The sequence below is a fragment of the Anolis carolinensis genome, unplaced genomic scaffold (assembly GCF_035594765.1).
Source record: "Anolis carolinensis isolate JA03-04 unplaced genomic scaffold, rAnoCar3.1.pri scaffold_12, whole genome shotgun sequence".
Classification (NCBI taxonomy): Eukaryota; Metazoa; Chordata; class Lepidosauria; order Squamata; family Dactyloidae; genus Anolis; species Anolis carolinensis.
The window spans coordinates 11261833-11279842 of NW_026943823.1; the positions used below are offsets into that span (position 1 = coordinate 11261833).

At 40.9% G+C, this 18010-nt stretch overlaps 2 protein-coding genes across 3 annotated transcripts in view; one reads left to right on the forward strand and one right to left on the reverse strand.

Annotated features, from left to right (window-relative positions):
* Positions 1–10285, forward strand: part of fndc3a (fibronectin type III domain containing 3A) — a 55191-nt gene extending 44906 nt beyond the window's left edge. For both annotated transcript variants that reach the window (XM_003223389.4, XM_062963662.1), the window contains 8 exons: positions 84–259; positions 477–590; positions 1018–1167; positions 2273–2553; positions 2933–3145; positions 4505–4671; positions 6104–6225; positions 7339–10285. In XM_003223389.4, coding sequence (XP_003223437.3) covers positions 84–259; positions 477–590; positions 1018–1167; positions 2273–2553; positions 2933–3145; positions 4505–4671; positions 6104–6225; positions 7339–7656 — 1541 coding nt within the window. In that variant the 3' untranslated portion in view covers positions 7657–10285. The remainder of the gene's footprint in view (positions 1–83; positions 260–476; positions 591–1017; positions 1168–2272; positions 2554–2932; positions 3146–4504; positions 4672–6103; positions 6226–7338) is intronic.
* A 1665-nt stretch (positions 10286–11950) lies between these two features.
* LOC100563939 (growth hormone secretagogue receptor type 1) lies at positions 11951–17936 on the reverse strand. The gene is made up of 3 exons (XM_008114667.3): positions 14561–17936; positions 13382–14385; positions 11951–12427 (listed from the first exon to the last, which is right to left on the reverse strand). The coding sequence occupies exons 2-3, from the start codon at positions 14136–14138 to the stop codon at positions 12117–12119; spliced, it is 1068 nt and encodes a 355-aa protein (XP_008112874.2). The 5' UTR covers positions 14139–14385; positions 14561–17936; the 3' UTR covers positions 11951–12116.
* Between the last annotated feature and the right edge of the window lie 74 nt (positions 17937–18010).

Below are 18010 nucleotides of genomic sequence, written 5' to 3' on the forward strand. Positions count from 1 at the left end.
TAAAATCTAGGTGTATGTGTGTGTGTGCAATGTTTTGTGTGAAAATGCGCCTTATATGGGCCTTGCCGCCCCGTATTTTCCAGATCCGCCTTCTACGGACGGGGGCTCAGAGGTTACGGAGTACGTTGTGGAAACCGCAAACTCTGACCAGGATGAGCGCAAACAGGTCTACCATGGCCAGGCGCTTGAATGCACAGTGACCGGTCTCCTTCCTGGGAGGACATACTGCTTCTGGATTCGAGCAGCCAACAAAGTTGGGGTATCTGGTTGAGTTTTTGTTTGAACATAATTGTTTAAAAGATATTTACTAAAATATGTTGAGCATGATACTTAGATTGTTGCCATTTTATAGATCCTCATTATGTATAAGCAAATATTCCAAAATCCAAAAAAACAAGATGTTCAGATAAGGGATACCGAACCTATAGATGACTTCAGAATTGACTTGTGTTTCTATCCTTTCCTGATCCTTACAGCTTGGTCCTTACTCGGAAAAGGCAGAAATCTGCACTGCTCCTGGCCCTCCAGATCCGTGCTGTGTCCCCCTTCTCACCAGTAAGACAGCTACGTGTGTGGTGGCCTCATGGGAGGTATGTTTTTTTCCCTTTTTCAGTCTCTTCGGTAATAAATAGAAAAATTATTCTCTTATTTTAATGATGAAAAGCATTGCATGTACTTTTACACCACAAAGAATGCCTGTGCTTTAAATGTGTCGCATTCGCTGTTAAATGCAGTGTTTTGTTGACTAGCCAATTTTCTTCTACCAGCAAGCTGTGCATTGATTTCACTGTATTTGGACATTATAAACACTCTTGTTTGAATTTCTCCCAGTTCCCTCACAATTCACCAGTATTTTAAAGATTTGTGTCTTACTTTTCCACCATTGATCACATTTGAGATTGACAAGCTGATTACTACCTTTTTCTGTAGGAACATTGTGGCTGCTGAGCAAATCACAGTTCTGGAAGCAAACTTTTCATGGTTGTTTGGTTCTTTTGTTTTCCCTTTTTCTGCAAGATCCCGGCCTGCAATGGTGCAGAAGTCACCGAATACAGGCTGGAGTGGGGGCAAGTGGAAGGATCAATGCACATAATATACTCTGGTCCTCTTCTGAGTTACGAGGTGAAAGGACTGACCCCTGCGACCACATATTATTGTAGAGTACAGGTATGTAAATCAGGATATTTTGATGGCACCTCCCCTTTGTTTCTTTCATTCTGTGAAAAGATCATAAAACTAGGTTCTCTCAATTTCACAGCTTGTTTTATGGGAAGGAAATTAAAATGTTTTGAGGTTCCTTGACCCCAGATTGATTTATGATTTGTTGATTAGACTTTAGTTTTTTATCTCATAATGCAGGTAATTTCTCATATTTCAGCCTTGGGCCCAATGAGATGTTTCCACTGCTTCAAATATAATGCTGCTGAATTATTTACCAGAACGGCTCTTTGCTGTGCTTTACAATTACAGGAAAGAGCCTGAATTTTAACATTTGTTTGTTTGAATAAATCATAGACTAGACTAACCAGAGTTTCCTTGTGTGTCGGTGGGAAAGAACTTGTTCTGTTTATAGCTACGCAAAACAAGGAGACAGCACTTCATTTGGAAGTTTCCTTCCACTGTGCCTTTGGTGTAAACTGGGTTTAAGCATTACATGTGGAAATGAATAGCTATGAAGATGTTTTTCATCCATTTTAAGGGTTTTAACTGTTTATTTTTTAATATTAATATTTACTATTTCAGTGTTCATATATTTTTAGGTTTTAAATAGTATTGTATTGAGTCCTTTTTAAAGAGAAAAAGTCGGGTAAAATAACAACAATAAACAAGCCACTGCTCTCTAGCTGAATAAATATTTGAAAAGTCACATGTCATCAAAATTAACACAGCCGCTTGGATTTTAAATGGAGTTTACCCCAAGACATATTTTAATGTGTGTATTTTATTGTGCTATTTGTGTTCAGTTTTATGAAATGTGGGTAAATAGTCTTAAGAATTTTTAACTCTAACATTAGAATTTTTACAGTTAGAACATGAGACATGGGAGAGTTATTTTTTCTTCCTTTTTTAAAACTTCTGGATGAGTCATATTCAGTGTTTACCTTGTTTCAGAAAAGACTCAGATAAGTCACTCAAACATAAGAAGCACATTCCTCTGTAGCTGGGAAACCACTACTCTTTTGTACTATGTCAAGTGGCATGTATTCCCAGCTTCAGGTGTAGGAGTTTGAGACAATCACTATCGTCTACTTGTTCCTCCTCTGCCCTTCAGGCGGTAAATGTAGCCGGTGCCGGATTGTTTGGGGAAATAGGGATGATCATGACCCCGGCTTCGGTACCAGCTGCGGTGCCTGTGCTGCACTTGCTGGAAGAAGACCAGACAGAGGGGTCACTTCCTCTCTCAACGTGCCTTGCTCTTCACTGGGAGGAGCCCTGTTGCCACGGGGCAGAGGTCATGGGCTACAACATCGAATACGGAGAGAAACAGGTCTTAACCATCAACCGAGTTACAAGCCATGTTTTGGAGAACCTGCAACCCGACACTTTATACAGGTGACTATCCCCCTCTGAAGATACAGCATAGCCCTCTATTTCAGGCATGGGCAAACTTTGGCCGTCCAGGTGTTTTGGACCTCAGCTCCCATAATTTCTAACAGACAGTAGGAATTGTGATGCCATAGGGCAGCACTGTGATTTTCCTGCTGGTGTTTTTTTAAAATCTGTTTTCATAACTGTGTAGATGTCCATGAAAGCTTATGCTAGAAATGCCCTCTTCCCAGTCAGTCTCAAGAGTTCCTTCTTGGAAGGCTTTTTGTTTTACCACACCATACCACAGCTGCACCTTTGAATACACTTGCAAGGAATTGGTATGTAATAATAATGAAAAAGAACATCCCCAGATAACTTTGTCCATGGCAACTTTTCCTCTTAGAATCCGGATCCAGGCCTTCAACAGTCTCGGAGCGGGTCCCTTCAGCCCTTCCATTAAAGCAAAAACGAAGCCTTTGCCGCCAGAACCCCCACACCTGGAATGTGTTGTCTTCAGTTACCAGAGCCTTAAGCTGAAATGGGGAGAAGGGCCCAGCAGAGCTTTGATCGCCAACCCCACGCACTTCAACCTGCAGATGGAAGACCGATTTGGCAGGTGAGTTCTCTCTGGGAATATAGCCGGCTTGTGTCCTGGTTGACAATCAAGAGGGGCTTTGCGATTCTTTTCTTCGTCATTTTTCTGAAGGTGAAACACAGCGATGCCGATTAGGCCGCTGGTAGCAGTTAATCATCTGAAAGATTATTTATAGTTGATATGTATATGCTTTTATAGTTTTATAATATTGTGTTTTACTGTTCTTGTTATTGTTTGAATCTGGCATTAAATTATTGCCATAGTTTGTAAGCCGCCCTGAGTGCCCCTCCGGGGGTGAGAAGGGTGGGGTATAAGTGCGGTGAATCTATATCTATATATCTATATCGATAATAAAAGTGAAAACCCGTATGTATGTATGTATGTGGCATGGGTGTCTGTTCACACAGACAGCCTCCAGCCTCCACAAACAGGCTATAGTTCTCAGGGCTGAGGAGCCAGCAAGTCACTCTTTTCCACTGACATTGCGGTTATAGTGAGCGCCATGAACATGTATCCCAAACCCTGCCAATGTCCACCCCAAACACTATGGCCCACTACCCAAGGAATGCTTTCATTTGGGGACCATTTCATCTTAGATCGTGCATTGTCCTCCACCACAGGCAGGCATCCCAGGTGTGAAATTTGCATGATCCCGCCTACTGCCCTTCCCTTTCCAATCTTTCTGCATAACCAACACAGCAGAACTGAGCAGCAACTAAACTTACTGGAGGTGTTTGGGGGATTGCTGTTGTACTTTACCCTGCATCAAGTCAGAGCATTGTGACTCCTACTGGGGAATTCATAGGAGTTGTAGTTCACCTACACCCAGAAGGCTATGAACCCAAACAATGATGAGTCTGGACCAAACTTGCACTGCATCCCCAATATGCCCAGATTTTCATACTGGTTGGTTTGGAGGGGAATTGGCCTGGACATTTGGGAGTAGTAGATACTGGGATTTATAGTTCACCTGCAATCGAACCCCACCGATGATGGACCAGGATCAAACTTGGCACAAAGAGCCCCCATAACCAATACAACATATTGGAAAAGATGCATTCTTGTAAGTGAAGAAGGAGGCATCCAACCCCACCATAAGGGAGATCATTTCTCCCCTGTCCTCTCATTCTCTAGTTCTTTGCTATGTAAAGAATTGAATGAGAAGCTTTTGGAAGCTTTAAGTTCTGTTTCCTGGCCTGGGTGGCAATGGGTCTAATCCACTCAAGATCTCTTTTTCTTTGCAATTAAAAATTAAGTGCCCCATGTTTCATTTTACAATAAAATTTGAAGGTCATGGTATGCATTTCAGGAGTTGCAGACTTGATTATGTGTGCCTCAGCGTAAATCCAGCCTTATTCCAACTTCTCCCCTCCCCACTAGATTCATTACGGTCTACAGCGGACCTTGTCACACATACAAAGTGCAGCGACTTAGTGAATCCACAATATACTACTTTAAGATCCAGGCGTGTAACGATGCCGGCGAAGGGGATTTCTCTGAAGTTTACGCGTTCACTACAACCAAATCTCCACCACCGGCGCTGAAAGGTGAGGGCATGTCTCACATGTTTGTTTGTTTGTTTCTGTTGGAATATTTCATCGGCTGTCATCAGAAGATAATGTTGCTCATGAAAAAATACTTTTGTTTAAATTGTTGGTAAGAAATACAGTGCTGGAGGAGGACGCATGGGACTTGTTTGTATAAAGGTGGATTATCTTTACGAAATACCTTTTAGGGATGAGGTTAAAAAGTCTTCAGCCACTTCTTGCTTAGCTGCACTTGGAAAATACTTGAGCTGCTACATAAAGCATCCTCTGCTTAAACCATTCCAATTAGGATTTTGATATCCAGAAGAGTTTCTGAATGAGTTTACACATTTTCTTCCATTTAAAATGCCTTCTGTTTGAAATTTAAGGGTGGTTGCATAGAATATGTTTTTGGCAAAAATACAGGATCCCTACAGAATAGATTTAGAGAAAAAATACCAAAATAGCCTTAGGATCCGCAGACTTTAAAGGCTAAAGAGCCAGAAATATTTGAAAATAATTGGAGTCCAGAAAGGATACAGCTTTTCCAGAGGAGTGTAAGAGTGCTAAAAACTCCCTTGTTCCCATCAGATGTGAGTTTGAAACCAAGAGGGGAAACCTGTGTATATGTGCAGGTCTCAAATGGAACAGTGCTTGGTTGTTGTGAATCTTCCAGGCTGTATGGCCATGTTCCAGAAGCATTCTTTCCTGACATTTCACCTGCATGTATGTCAGGCATCCTCAGAGGTTGTGTGGTCTGTTGGAAACTAGGCAAGTGGGGTTATATATCTGTGGAATGAATATCCAGGGTGGGAGAAAGAACTTGTCTGTTTGAGGCAGGTGTGAATGTTTCAATTGGCCAGCTTGATTAGCATTGAATCGTCTTTTAGCTTCAAGGTCTGGCTGTTTACTAGATGCAGGTGAAACGTCAGGAAGGAATGCTTCTGGAACATGGCCATACAGCCCAGAAAACTCACAGCAACCCAGTGATTCTGGCCATGAAAGCCTTTGACGATACATGGAACAGTGCTTTCAAGAGAACAATCCTCTTTGAATTGAATGTAGGAACAAACATGGAGCCACAAATGTCAATATATTCAGTGGCTTACCCAAGGGAGGATTTTGTTTTTTAATAATGCATGCAAACTTTTTGATGTCTCCAAATTTCATACACCTATTCTGGAAGGATTGGAATCCTGTTTTTCTGAATCATGGTTTGGACTTGAGGTCCATATGAGATCAAGGCCAAATCAATTTGAATAAGTGAACTAGGCTCTGACTCAAATTGGGGAATCGTACCCAGCTAGACTATTTTTAAAAAAATGCAAGTTGCATAGTGACCATTGTTGGAATGCGAGGTGATGGCTCTATAGGACTTTTTGTCTTGCAAATTTTAAAAAGACGAATGTTGAAAATGAATTGCTGGATCACAAATTGCTTTTTTCTTTTCTAGCGCCCAAAGTACATCAGCTGGGAGATAATGCCTGTGAAGTCACATGGGAGCCTTTACAGCCAATGAAAGGCGATGCCATCGTTTACATTTTACAACTTGCCAGTGGGAGGGAAGTTGATCAGGTAGTTAATAAGGGATATTTTGTTGTCTTGAAAAGTATTGTTGTTTCTCAAGTTTTTAAATATATAGCTGCAAAATGGACCACGTGTTGACTCTGCTGTAAATCATCACCTGAATCTTTTTTTGACAAAAGAACACCAGACAGATTTATCTGTAGTCTTCATGCATTCAGAAGACACTGAAGATCCACAGCATTGTTCCTGGAGATGAGAAGTTGATGTTCTTGAGTACATAACCCATTTGTATAATATTGGCATTTAATCATTTGGAGAAATAATATTTTTTTCAGAACCTGTAATTACAGTCCTACACGTTGTTCACATGCTTCTCCCGTTAATAAAGGGAGATCCCAATTTGTGATGAAAGTAATAATTTCATAGGAAATGTGAAGCTTAAAACAATGGCACTAGTTCTCATGCATGATTCGTGATTTTTTTCTGTATTAGAAGATGTTCAGCTTCAAAGTTATTTCCGTTTCCATGATTCCATAGCATAGAGCCATGCCGGTTCAAGCAGGGACAGTGTAGAGACAGCCATATGGATTTTTTAAATACATATGGATTTTTTAAAAAGATCCAAAGGGAATATCTTATGTGATTACGATTAAACAATGCCATGGAGCCCCCTTAATTATGTGCCAATATGACTCCTTATCTTTGCGGCTCTACAGTCAACTTCTCCATAGAGCCTTGCCAATGTGCCTATGTGTCTCCTTGCGTATGGGCCTCTATGGTCAACTCACCCATAGAGAATCCTTGCTAACTTACCTATGGGCTCCTATGGTCACCTGGGAACCGGGTGAGCTCCTGCTGTTAGCCCCAGCTTCTGCCAACCTAGCAGTTCGAAAACATGCAAATGTGATTAGATCAATAGGTAATGGGAAGGTAACGGCACTCCATGCAGTCATGCCAGCCACATGACTTTATAGGCGTCTATGGACAACACCGGCTTTTCGGCTTAGAAATGGAGATGAGCACCAACCCCCAGAGTTGGACACAACTAGACTTAATATCAGGGGGAAAAGCTTTACCTATGTTACCATGTACCCAATTAAAGTGTTTTCCAATAGCACCTTCCATTTTGAAATGCACATGTGCTTCTTGTTTCCTTCTCAGGTATACAAGGGACCAGAGACTTCGTTCCGCTTCTCCAACCTGCAGACAAACTGTGAATACCGGTTCAGGGTGTGTGCTGGACGCCAGTATCAGGACTCCGCTGGGCCACAAGAACTGCTAGGGCCGTACAGCCCGAGCACTGCGTTTTCATCTCAGAAGCAGGAGCTCGTGTCGCCGTGCACAGACGCGGGGTCCGACCTGCCGAAAAGCCGGAGGAAGCCGCTGAGCGATGAACAGTTTGCCTTCTTGCTCCTCCTCATCTTCGCCACCGTTGCTATCCTGTTCGCCGTCATCATCCAGTACTTTGTGATCAAGTAAGCGAGCGGCTTTTGAGATTTGCCTTCATTACTCAGCTTATGATTATGATTATTATTTTTTCATATGGAAATTTATGCCTTGGGTATTTATGTAAATTCCAATTAAAAATGCTCGCTGGGAATGATTGTATAAGACACACATTTCCATTTTTGCTGCTGATGAACAGCAAGGCTGGGTGGGCTGGCCTCCCTCGCTCTCCTCCAAAAAGCCTCCCACCTGGGGAGAACGGAAGAGACGCAAACCCCTATTCTAGCATTGTTGTGCATTCTCTAATCAGGGTTAGCTGTTGAAAACAGCAAAAAAACAAACAAAACAAACAGCTGCCTTAACACGCACTTGTGATTCTCAGAGAGCTCGACTTTTAATACTCTGTTTTCAAGAAAAGGGGTAAGGCATGGCCAGCCGCTTCGGTCTAAGCCTTGGCTTGTGACGAGATGCAGCAGCAGAGATGCTTAAGCGTAGAACAGTACTGTATTACAGGACATTTGCTAAAGCATACCACACCTGATATTATACTGTAGACAAAAAAACCCAAGAATTGAAACCAAAATGTTAATCAACTTTTGACTTAATGCTACTCTTTCTATTTTAAATGTTGGTTTCCCACTCCTTTTTAATCATTGGGACTCCAATTGTTGAACGGTCAACTTTGAGATACAAAGGTAATCAGCAGACGGTGCTGACATCCTTTTAGAGAAATTATTGGAAGCCCAGTCTGTCCCTACGAGAGAGAGAGAGGGGTCTGCCTTGATGGCCCTTCTTCTATGCTGTCCATTTCTGAACAAAGTGCTTTCCATCGTCAGTAAGCAAGTGTTGGCCCGACCCAGAGTCCGCTCTCAGTGCCTGAGAGACCAGTTACTCGCCCTGTGCTTCTGACTTAAAAAGAAAAAAAAACTGCAGCCGCTTTTTCTTTTTTCTTTTCAGAAGAAAAGCACAGAAAGTTTTTTTTTTGTTTGTCTTTAACGAAAACAAAAAAAGTGCATTTATGATAAATGTTTCACTATTTGGCTCAAACTGAGCAAAAAAATGTTTTTGTACTATTCTTAACGTAAAATTTAAGAAAAATAATAATAACAATAACAAAACAAATAAAAATGCAAGCTGTGGTTAGCTTTTGGATTCTCCCCGCATGGCCCAGCCCCCCTCCCTTTATTTTTTGGGATACCCTTCTAACACAATCCAACTGATCAAGTCACATGAGGAAATGAATTTTTCTGCTCGAGTTTGAAAGGAATTGCTGCCCCTCCTGCAGTGATTCTGTGTTCCCGTCGTTTTTGTGGTTCAAGTCCTCTCTCCCCCTTGTTTTGTGGATAAATAACTCAGTAACAGGTCTGGCTTTTGGGTGGAATAGTGTTCCCCTCCCTTCTCTCCTTTGTTTCTGGGGGGTAAATATCATGCACTACATAGGACTGTTCTGTATCAAGCCCCTGTAGCAGGTACCTGTGAAGTAGAAGTGACTCAATGTTGTCTTTACATGGCGCTCGTTTGGAAGCTGGAGAACGACCCGTTTTTGTTTCAGAGGAAGACAATGCTCACCTTCAAACGGCCACAGATATTTTTGTTACCTTTTTTGCACAGAGGTAGGGACTGAACAAAATGAGCTCCCCTTTTACGACACATCGGGCGCTTGCTCTTGTGAGACAGTGAGAGTGACGTGTACGACTCACTTTAGCTTGAGACATGCCTCTCTTTCAGACCATAGAACATCATCAAGGTGTTTCTCAGCCAGCTGTTAGTTCATTATAAGCTTATGGTTTGTGGCATTGTGTTTGCATTTCACACCGTGGGGGGGGGGCACATATACACACACACATACACGCAGACGATGGTATCATATCACTTACTATCTTTAAAAAAAATAAAGTAGATTTATGGTGCAATCTGAAATTAACATTTTTTTCTCAAACAAATGTACTCTCCTTTTTTGTGATCTATTTATTTTGATTTTTAAAAAAAAGCAAATTCTGGAAAATGTATGTTTGAATGTACTGTTCTACTTGTAGCAGAACTTTTAAGTTAATCATTTATTGTAATGGATTCCTTTCTTCAGTGTTGGAAAGAGTTTTATACAAACGTTAGTGTCGGTAGTTTGCAGGGACGTTTACAACCTGTTCTCCTTCATTTCTTTTCATACTTCACTTTTTTATATAAAACAGTAGACTGTCTTCAGCCGATTTTCTGTTGCCAAAGCGTATGTGTTTCTTTTTGTTGTTGCTGTTGTTAAAACTCTGACAGAAACGATTGGGGGGGAAACAGTCTCATCGAATTGGCAATAGTACGTCAGATGCATTTTTTAAATTAGGTTTTTCTGAATGAATACTAACCAAAATTATGACTTCCTAGAAAGTTTTAAAAAAGTTTAATTTGTATTTGTAATTGCCACAAACTGTTTATATTTCCAGAAAGTTTACTGGAAAGCATAGTGTAGAATTTTATATTTACAACTATACATTCCAGATTGATGTACTCTAGTGGCATTAATGTATTAGATTCTCCTTTTTTCTCTTGTATTGTAATTTTTGCTGTATTTCATACTTATGTTAAACCTGCCAGACATCGTATTACTAAATTGTAACTATAAATAGATAATATATTTAATATGGCCAATAAAAATACAAAATTGTTCACATCAGGCTTGTAGAATTACTCTGTGTGTGTGTGTGTGTGTGTGTGTCATGACTCCTTGGAAGCCGTGCCATGAAGGTCAATATGAGACAAGGACTGTTGTATATATAGGAGGCCCATTTGGAAGGGACCATCAAATGCAAATGGGAGAAAACAATAGAAATCTATGGCTCAGGGTTTGAAAAGACTTTTCCTTGAAACAGACTTTCTGCTGGAAGCCTTGATAACCCTGGGCATCAGCATGATCTTTGCTCATTACTCAATGAGCACTGATCATAGACTGCAGGGGCACAACCTGTTTTGGAAAGGGCTAAACTCTCCTGAAATGCTGTATTTACTCAGGTCTAAGGCACCATCAAAACAAAAAAGTATTTGATGCTGAATGTGATGCGTAGCGGCACAAAGTGCACTCTTTGTCATTTGTCCATTACAGTTGCTGCCTGCTTAGAATGTCTTCTTTAAAAATAAAAGTGTTAGAACACCAAAGTGTCCAACAAGGTCTTGAGTCTTCTCTGCCAAAGAATGTAGATGCCTCATCAAACTACAAATCCCAGAATTGTATAACATTGAGCCATGTCCATGAAATTAGAGATGATGTCCCTCAAAGAGGAGCTCCAGGTGCACCTCCAGAAGCTGCTGCTTCTTCATGGTCCCCGTGAAATGCACACATATGGCTGTGTGAATTTCACGGATGACCACTCGAAGAAGCACCGTTACAGGCAAGCAACTTGACCTGGGCTCAGCACTAAGATTACCATACGATGCAAATCTAATACACACTCATTTTGTGGAGGTCATTTAGCCAAAAAAAGATGAGCATTAGGTTCTAGTAAATAGGTTATAACTTGGTAATGACCATCAATCCCAACGTAAAATCCTAGAGTTGGAAAAGATCTCAAGGGCCATCCATCCAAACCCATTCATCCATGAAGGAAAAGCACAATCCAAGCCCTCCCAAACAACAGCCACCCAGCCTTGGTTTAAAGATCTTCAGAGAAGGGAAGCTCACTAAACTCCAAGGCAGCATACTCCACTGTCAAACAGCTCTAAGCATCAGGAAGTCCTTTCTAATGTTTAGGTGGAACTTCTTTTCCTGGATCTGAATCCATTGCTTTATGTCGTTGTCTCTACATAAGCAGAAATCAAGCCTGCTCTGTCTTCAATATAGCCTTTCAAATATTTAAATATAGCTCTTATATTTAAATATAGCTCTTATATGGATCTAATTTACTTATGTTTTAATTTTTATAATGTATTTTAATGATGTATTTTTATAGTTTTAATTGATTATATGTACTGTTTTTGTTTTATTATTATGTTCTTGGCATTAAATGTTACCAACTGTGTAAGCCGCCCTGAGTCCCCCCGGGTGAGAAGGGCGGGGTATAAATTCTGGAAATAATAATAATAAATATTTTCTCCAACTAAACATAAAGCTACTCAGAACCATGTATCAGAACTGACTAATTGAATCCATTAAATGTGTCTTTCCAGTTGGGACTAATCTTGTAAAATAGGGAGTCTTTACTCAGTTTCTGAAATCTGGCAAAACTGTTACCTTCAGGACATGCTGGACACTTGCAAGCTGCAGGCTATTGGGACGGAAAGCGCTGAAGTTACAGGCATTAGAAGATGGAGACATTGAAAAAAACAAAATCACGTTACTCTCTAACAAATAAAAAACAAAACTTTAAAAAGGCAAACAAATGTTACAATTCATAAAGTAAGAAGTTATCATCCCGCCTTTGCTGCAGTTGGCCACTTGAAACTCAAATTTGAAGGCTGGTGAAAGAGGGAGATCGTACAGATATTTGGGAGCTGTTTCCAACACTGTTTTATACGAAAGAACTTCTTTCCATACCTTCAACAGAAGCCTTGTCGCTCCTGCATGAGGCCCTCGACTGCCAGGCTTGCTTCTGATTGAGGAACGTACACACAGCCTTCCTGTATTTCTGGGACATGACGTTATAAAGGATGGGGTTTACGGACGCGCCGAGATAAAACAGCAGCATCGAGACAAGGTTGAAGTACTGGCTGATCTCGAAGTACTGGCTGATCTCGTAGAGGCCCACACTTCCTTGGGCAAAAAGGATCCGTCCGACATGTAAGGGGAGCCAACACAGAATGAAAGCCAAGACGACCACGGCTAGAAAGAGGCATAAAATACCTTTCAATAGTTCCTTCCTTTTCATGTTTTTTTTTTTTTGTTGGTGGTGGCACTACTGATATTAAGCTATGTCTTACAATTGAAGAAATACATTAGGTAGATGGATAGACAGGCAGACAGACACCTTTCATGTTACACCACTGTAGCACAGTGACTCCCAATTTAATTGTCATGGTAACATCCTGTAGAATCCTAGGGTTTGTAGTTCTGGGTTGCTGTGAGTTTTCCGGGCTGTATGGTCATGTTCCAGAAGCATTCTCTCCTGATGTTTCATCCACATCTAAGGCAGGCATCTTCAGAGGTTGTGAGGTATACTGGGAGAAAGACAGGAGTTCTTTCTCCCACCCTGGACATTATTCAGATATATAAACCTCCCTTGCCTAATTTCCAATATACCTCACAACCTCTGAGGATGCCTGCCATAGATGTGGGCAAAACATCAGGAGAGAATGCTTCTGGAACATGACCATACAGCCCAGAAAACTCACAGTGATTCCAGTCATGAAGGCCTTCAACAACATGTTTGTAATTCTATGAGGAACAAAAGCTCTTTGCTAAACTGAGAATTCATCCCCTAAATTGCAAATCAAAGGATTCCTTAGGATGAAACCACAGCCGCTGGATTCTTCACATTTGAAGATTCAATTAGATTCAGTATAACCCAAGTTTTATATAAACATAGTTGGTGGGAAAGAGAAAATCTAATGTAGCGACAACCTAGGCAACCTCCTCAAAGTACCATCAGTAGCACCATAAACATCAGTAAATTGTTTCAGCATTCAGTACTCAACGAATGTACATTCAGTACTTGTGGAGGCTTTGGCAGGTATGTTCCAGTGCAGAATGTATCTGACATAATATCATTAAGATTGAGGTAAAATAAAGGTATTTTAACCAAACAAACAAATTTGCTCAAGGATGGATGTTGCTTACCTAGCATCTTGATGGTTTGCTGGTGATACCTCTCTCTGGCGGGAGCATGCTGGCCCTCCAGGTTGTGTGCCGTCCTCCAGAGCTTTCTGCAGATCATCCCATAAAGGAGAACCAAGCAAAACACAGGTAGGAAAAAATAAAGGGTGGAAAGCCATGTCATGGTCTCTAGGAGCCCCGAGCGAGCCGCTTCCTTTATGTATTTGCATTCGCTCGTTTCTTCCGGAAGGCTCCCGTTGCGATGCTCTACGCCGAAGAGAAAGAGCACCGGGAGAGCCGTCACGAGCGAGCAAAGCCATAGTAGCAGGATTATGCCTTTGACGCGGCTTTTCGTAATGGTCGCTTTGGCTTTCAAGGGGAAACAGATTGCAAAGTATCTCTCGACGCTCAAAGTGGTGATGTGGAGAATGCTGGAGTACGTGCAGGTCTCGCTGAGGTAGAAAATAAACTTGCAGAGGAAATCACCAAAGACATACGGCTTGTACTTCCAGATCCTGTACAAGTCGGACGGCAAGCCGAGCAAAATCAGGCTATCGGACAGAGCCATGCTGGATAAGTACATGTTCACTGTCGTCCTCATCCCTTTATACCGCTTAAAAATTAGAATAATGGTCACATTTCCAGCTACGCCCAAGAAAAACATGATGATGCAAATGATGGTCACAGGAATCAAGACAGGAATCTCAAACAAGGAAAAGGAAAGTTCTTCGTAATAGTCCGTATCGTTTCCAAAAGAGGTGTTCAATGAAAAGGAATCCATTTCTGGCCAAGGCTGGTTTCTTCTTACCAAGGTATGGATCCCATTTTGGAAAAGATTGACACTTTGACATGAAGTTTCCAAATGCCACTAGAAGTCTCCACTGACAGGTGCCGTTTCCTTGAGCTGTTTCCCTTGCAAGACTGGGGCCTACTAATATAATTACATTTCCTAAAGAACATGACGCTTTAGTCTTGTGATATTGGCTTCTTGGAGTCACAAATATGGCAAAAGGAAGGAATCTGCATACCTATTGGAAGGAAGAGAAAAATAGAATTTACACAGCCAGCATTTAAGTGGGTAAAAAGTCTACCAAATTCAGTTAATAGTGTTAGAATTGGAGTACAAACAAGCTTAGATGTTAAAGCAAATGCTAATTATTAAAAGTCATAAATTAATAGGCAATACACTGAGAAACTTCTTACCTCCTTGCAGATGGTTTGCCCGATCCTTCCATTAATTCAGAATTGCAGTTTCGTCTTCCTACTCGGAATGGTTACATTTTCATCCTATTTAGCCTCAATATAATTTTAAATAGAAAACGATCAGCCAAGGCGTTTGTACCTTTGCTAGTCAGAGAAAGCAGCCAGGCATACAAACCTAGTCAAATGCCACATCTCCCATGAAATGTGTTGGGAGTGTTTGATTTTTTTTTGAGTGCTCCGGCCCCTTTCCCCAGCTAAGCATGACAAATGCGGCAGCGTTTTATAGCCATCTATCAACATCATTGGCCACTTAAGCAGGCCTCATTGAACAGCTGGCTCGGCCTCCCCGTCTTTTTCTCCTCCATCTATCAAGCCAAAGTGGAGACTGTCCCTCATTACCTGGGAGGTCCGAGTTGTGGCTTGATACCGCAAATCTAATTAGAAGGGCTGGATCGATCCCATTTTCCCAGTGTGTCTTAGCAACCGAGGGGAGGACAACACATTTTTGCTGACTCCCATTTGCCCAAGTCAAGGTGGATTCATACCCAAAGCCAGTTGAGCTACTTTGGCACACTGGGCAGAATATTACACAGGCAAAAAGAAGGCAACATTAAAAAAACAATTTGCTGTTATACCACTCTGTTGTCCAAAGGAACAGCCTTACTCTGCCTAATTGTAGGACTGGCCCTGCTTAACCAATGAGTTGTTCGCACGAAAAGGGATTATTTTCCCCTCCTGCCTTGGGCTTATTTGAAGCAGATGGAAGGATTTTGGTTGAGTGTGTATTTTTGTATAGTCACAAATCCATATGACCATCAATTCAGTCAGTGGGAGACTGTGCTTTTTCCTTCTGTGATCATTAGGCTTAGCTAAACACATTACAACACCAAAAAGTATAGGCCACTGGGAGCTAAAAGATCAATATGAGAGTTTCCTTCCATAACCTTTCATGGAGGACACTCATACCTGTTTTCCCAAAAATAAAACAGGGTCTTATATTATTTTTTGCTCCAAAAGATGCATCAGGGCTTGTCTTCAGGGGCAGTCTTGTTTGTCCAAAGTGACTTTTTAAATTAAGGGCTTGTTTTTGAAATAGGGCTTACATTTCAAGCATTCTCAGAAATGCTGAAAAATCATTATAAGTCTTATTTTCGTGGTAGGTCTTATTTTGGGCGAAACAGGGTACTCTGGAAGGCAGTAGGCAAACCAAGGCCACCATTCCCAAACTGGAAAGTGAGGCTTTCATTTAAGAGTCTGAGAGTCATTCGGAACAAACAATGGCACATATGGGTTGCTGTGAGTGTTCCGGGCTGTATGGCCATAATCCAGAAGCATTATCTTCTTCTTCTTTATTTATTTAAAACATTTATATTCCACCCTTCTCACCCCAAAGGGGACTCAGGGCTGAGCGCAACATATATAAGGCAAACATTCAATGCCAGAACATTAAATACGATATAAATACATAAACATTAAAATCTCCACTTAAAATCAATTGTTTAAAATCATCTCAGGTCAGCCATACCTAAAATCATCTCCTGATGTTTTGCCCACATTTATGGCAGGCATCCTCAGAGATTGTGAGGTCTGTTGGAAACTGTTGAACATCTGGAGAAACTGTTCCAAGACACATGGAAAAACAGTAGATGTCCAGGAAAGCACATCTACCGTGCTACCTAAGCTTCCTTCTATGCTGCAGAGACACAGATGCTATCCCACAATTTCCCACACCCAAAATGACTTTCAAAAAACCACAGGCTCACCGTATTTATGACTACCTGGAATGCAACCTCTTATGAGCCCACCCTGGACATTATTCCAGATATATAAACCTCACTTGTACAGTTTCCAGCAGACCTCACAACTTCTGAGGATGCTTGCCATAGAGGTGGGTGAAATGTTAGGAGAGAATGCTTCTGGAACATGGCCATACAGCCTGGAAAACTCACAGCAACCCAGTGATTCTGGCCATGAAAGCCTTCGACAACACAATGACACATATTCTGCAATGTCAGATGTAGCTACTGATGTGGGAACCTCATCCTTGTAGCTGCTTCTGCCTATGCCACACATCCTCTTCCTAAACCAGATAGCAACCCAACCCAATGGCGTTTTGGAGTCATATTCAGCCATTAACAACTGTAAATTCGAAAACTGGATTATAAGCATGGAAAAACTATGGTCTAATATGGTCCAATACTACATAATAGACGCAGACAGAACACAGACTGAACAAAAAAGTTGGTGCTGAGTCAACTGAGAGAGAAAAAGGCACCGAATCAACAAATAGTAGGAGAATAACAGCCCGTAGTTGCAAAGTAGTCATGGAAGCAATGACAAAAATGTGGACCATGCATTAAATATTATATGAGATCTGGGTATAATTTAGAAGAGGCAAAAGAGCTGTCATCGAAAAACATGGGACACTTGTATATCTGTATCATTTTACACATTTTATGCCTTTCTCTCTCTCTCCAAATCGCAGCATGGACCTTGCCAATGAATGGTCCTCCAAGGCAAGATGTCCCAGCTCCTTGACCATCCTGCCAGGTACAAAAAGGCTATTTACCGTATATACTCGAGTATAAGCCGACCCAAATATAAGCCGAGGCACCTAATTTTACCACAAAAAAATGGGAAAACATTGACTCCAGGCCGAGGGTGGTAAATTTCAGAAATGAAAATAATTTTACATTAATTATTACAATAAAATTACATTAATTAAGGCATCAGTAGGTTAAATGTTTTTGAATATTTACATAAAGCTCAAATTTAAGATAAGACTGCCCAACTCCGATTAAAGCATTATTCTCATCTTCTTCAATGTAAGTGTGCTTATGTATCCTTTTAATAATAATAGAGTAAAATAATACATGTAATAATAATAATGATAAATACAGGAAAATAATACATGTAATATTAGAGTTGAATAATAAATGTAATAATAATAAGATCAGGGTGAAATAATAAATGTATTAATAATAATGCCAAAAGATCTCAGCCGGCATTTGGAAACAATAGACATTGACAAAATCACAATCTGCCAACTGCAAAAGGCCACCCTACTGGGATCTGCATGCATCATCCGAAAATACATCACACAGTCCTAGACACTTGGGAAGTGTTCGACTTGTGATTTTGTGATACGAAATCCAGCATATCTATCCTGTTTGCTGTGACATAATAAAATAATCATAATAATAAAAATAGAGTAAAATAAATATAATAGTAGCAACAATAATGGAGAAAAATAATAAATGTACCATATATTCTCGAGTATAAGCTGACCCAAATATAAGCCAACCAGGACCCTCACCCGAGTATAAGCCGAGGGGGGCTTTTTCAGTCTTAAAAAAAGGGCTGAAAAACTAGGCTTATACTCGAGTATATACGGCAGTGCAAACCCGAGACATCCTTTTTTTCCTATCTCCAGCTATATAGACTTGATGG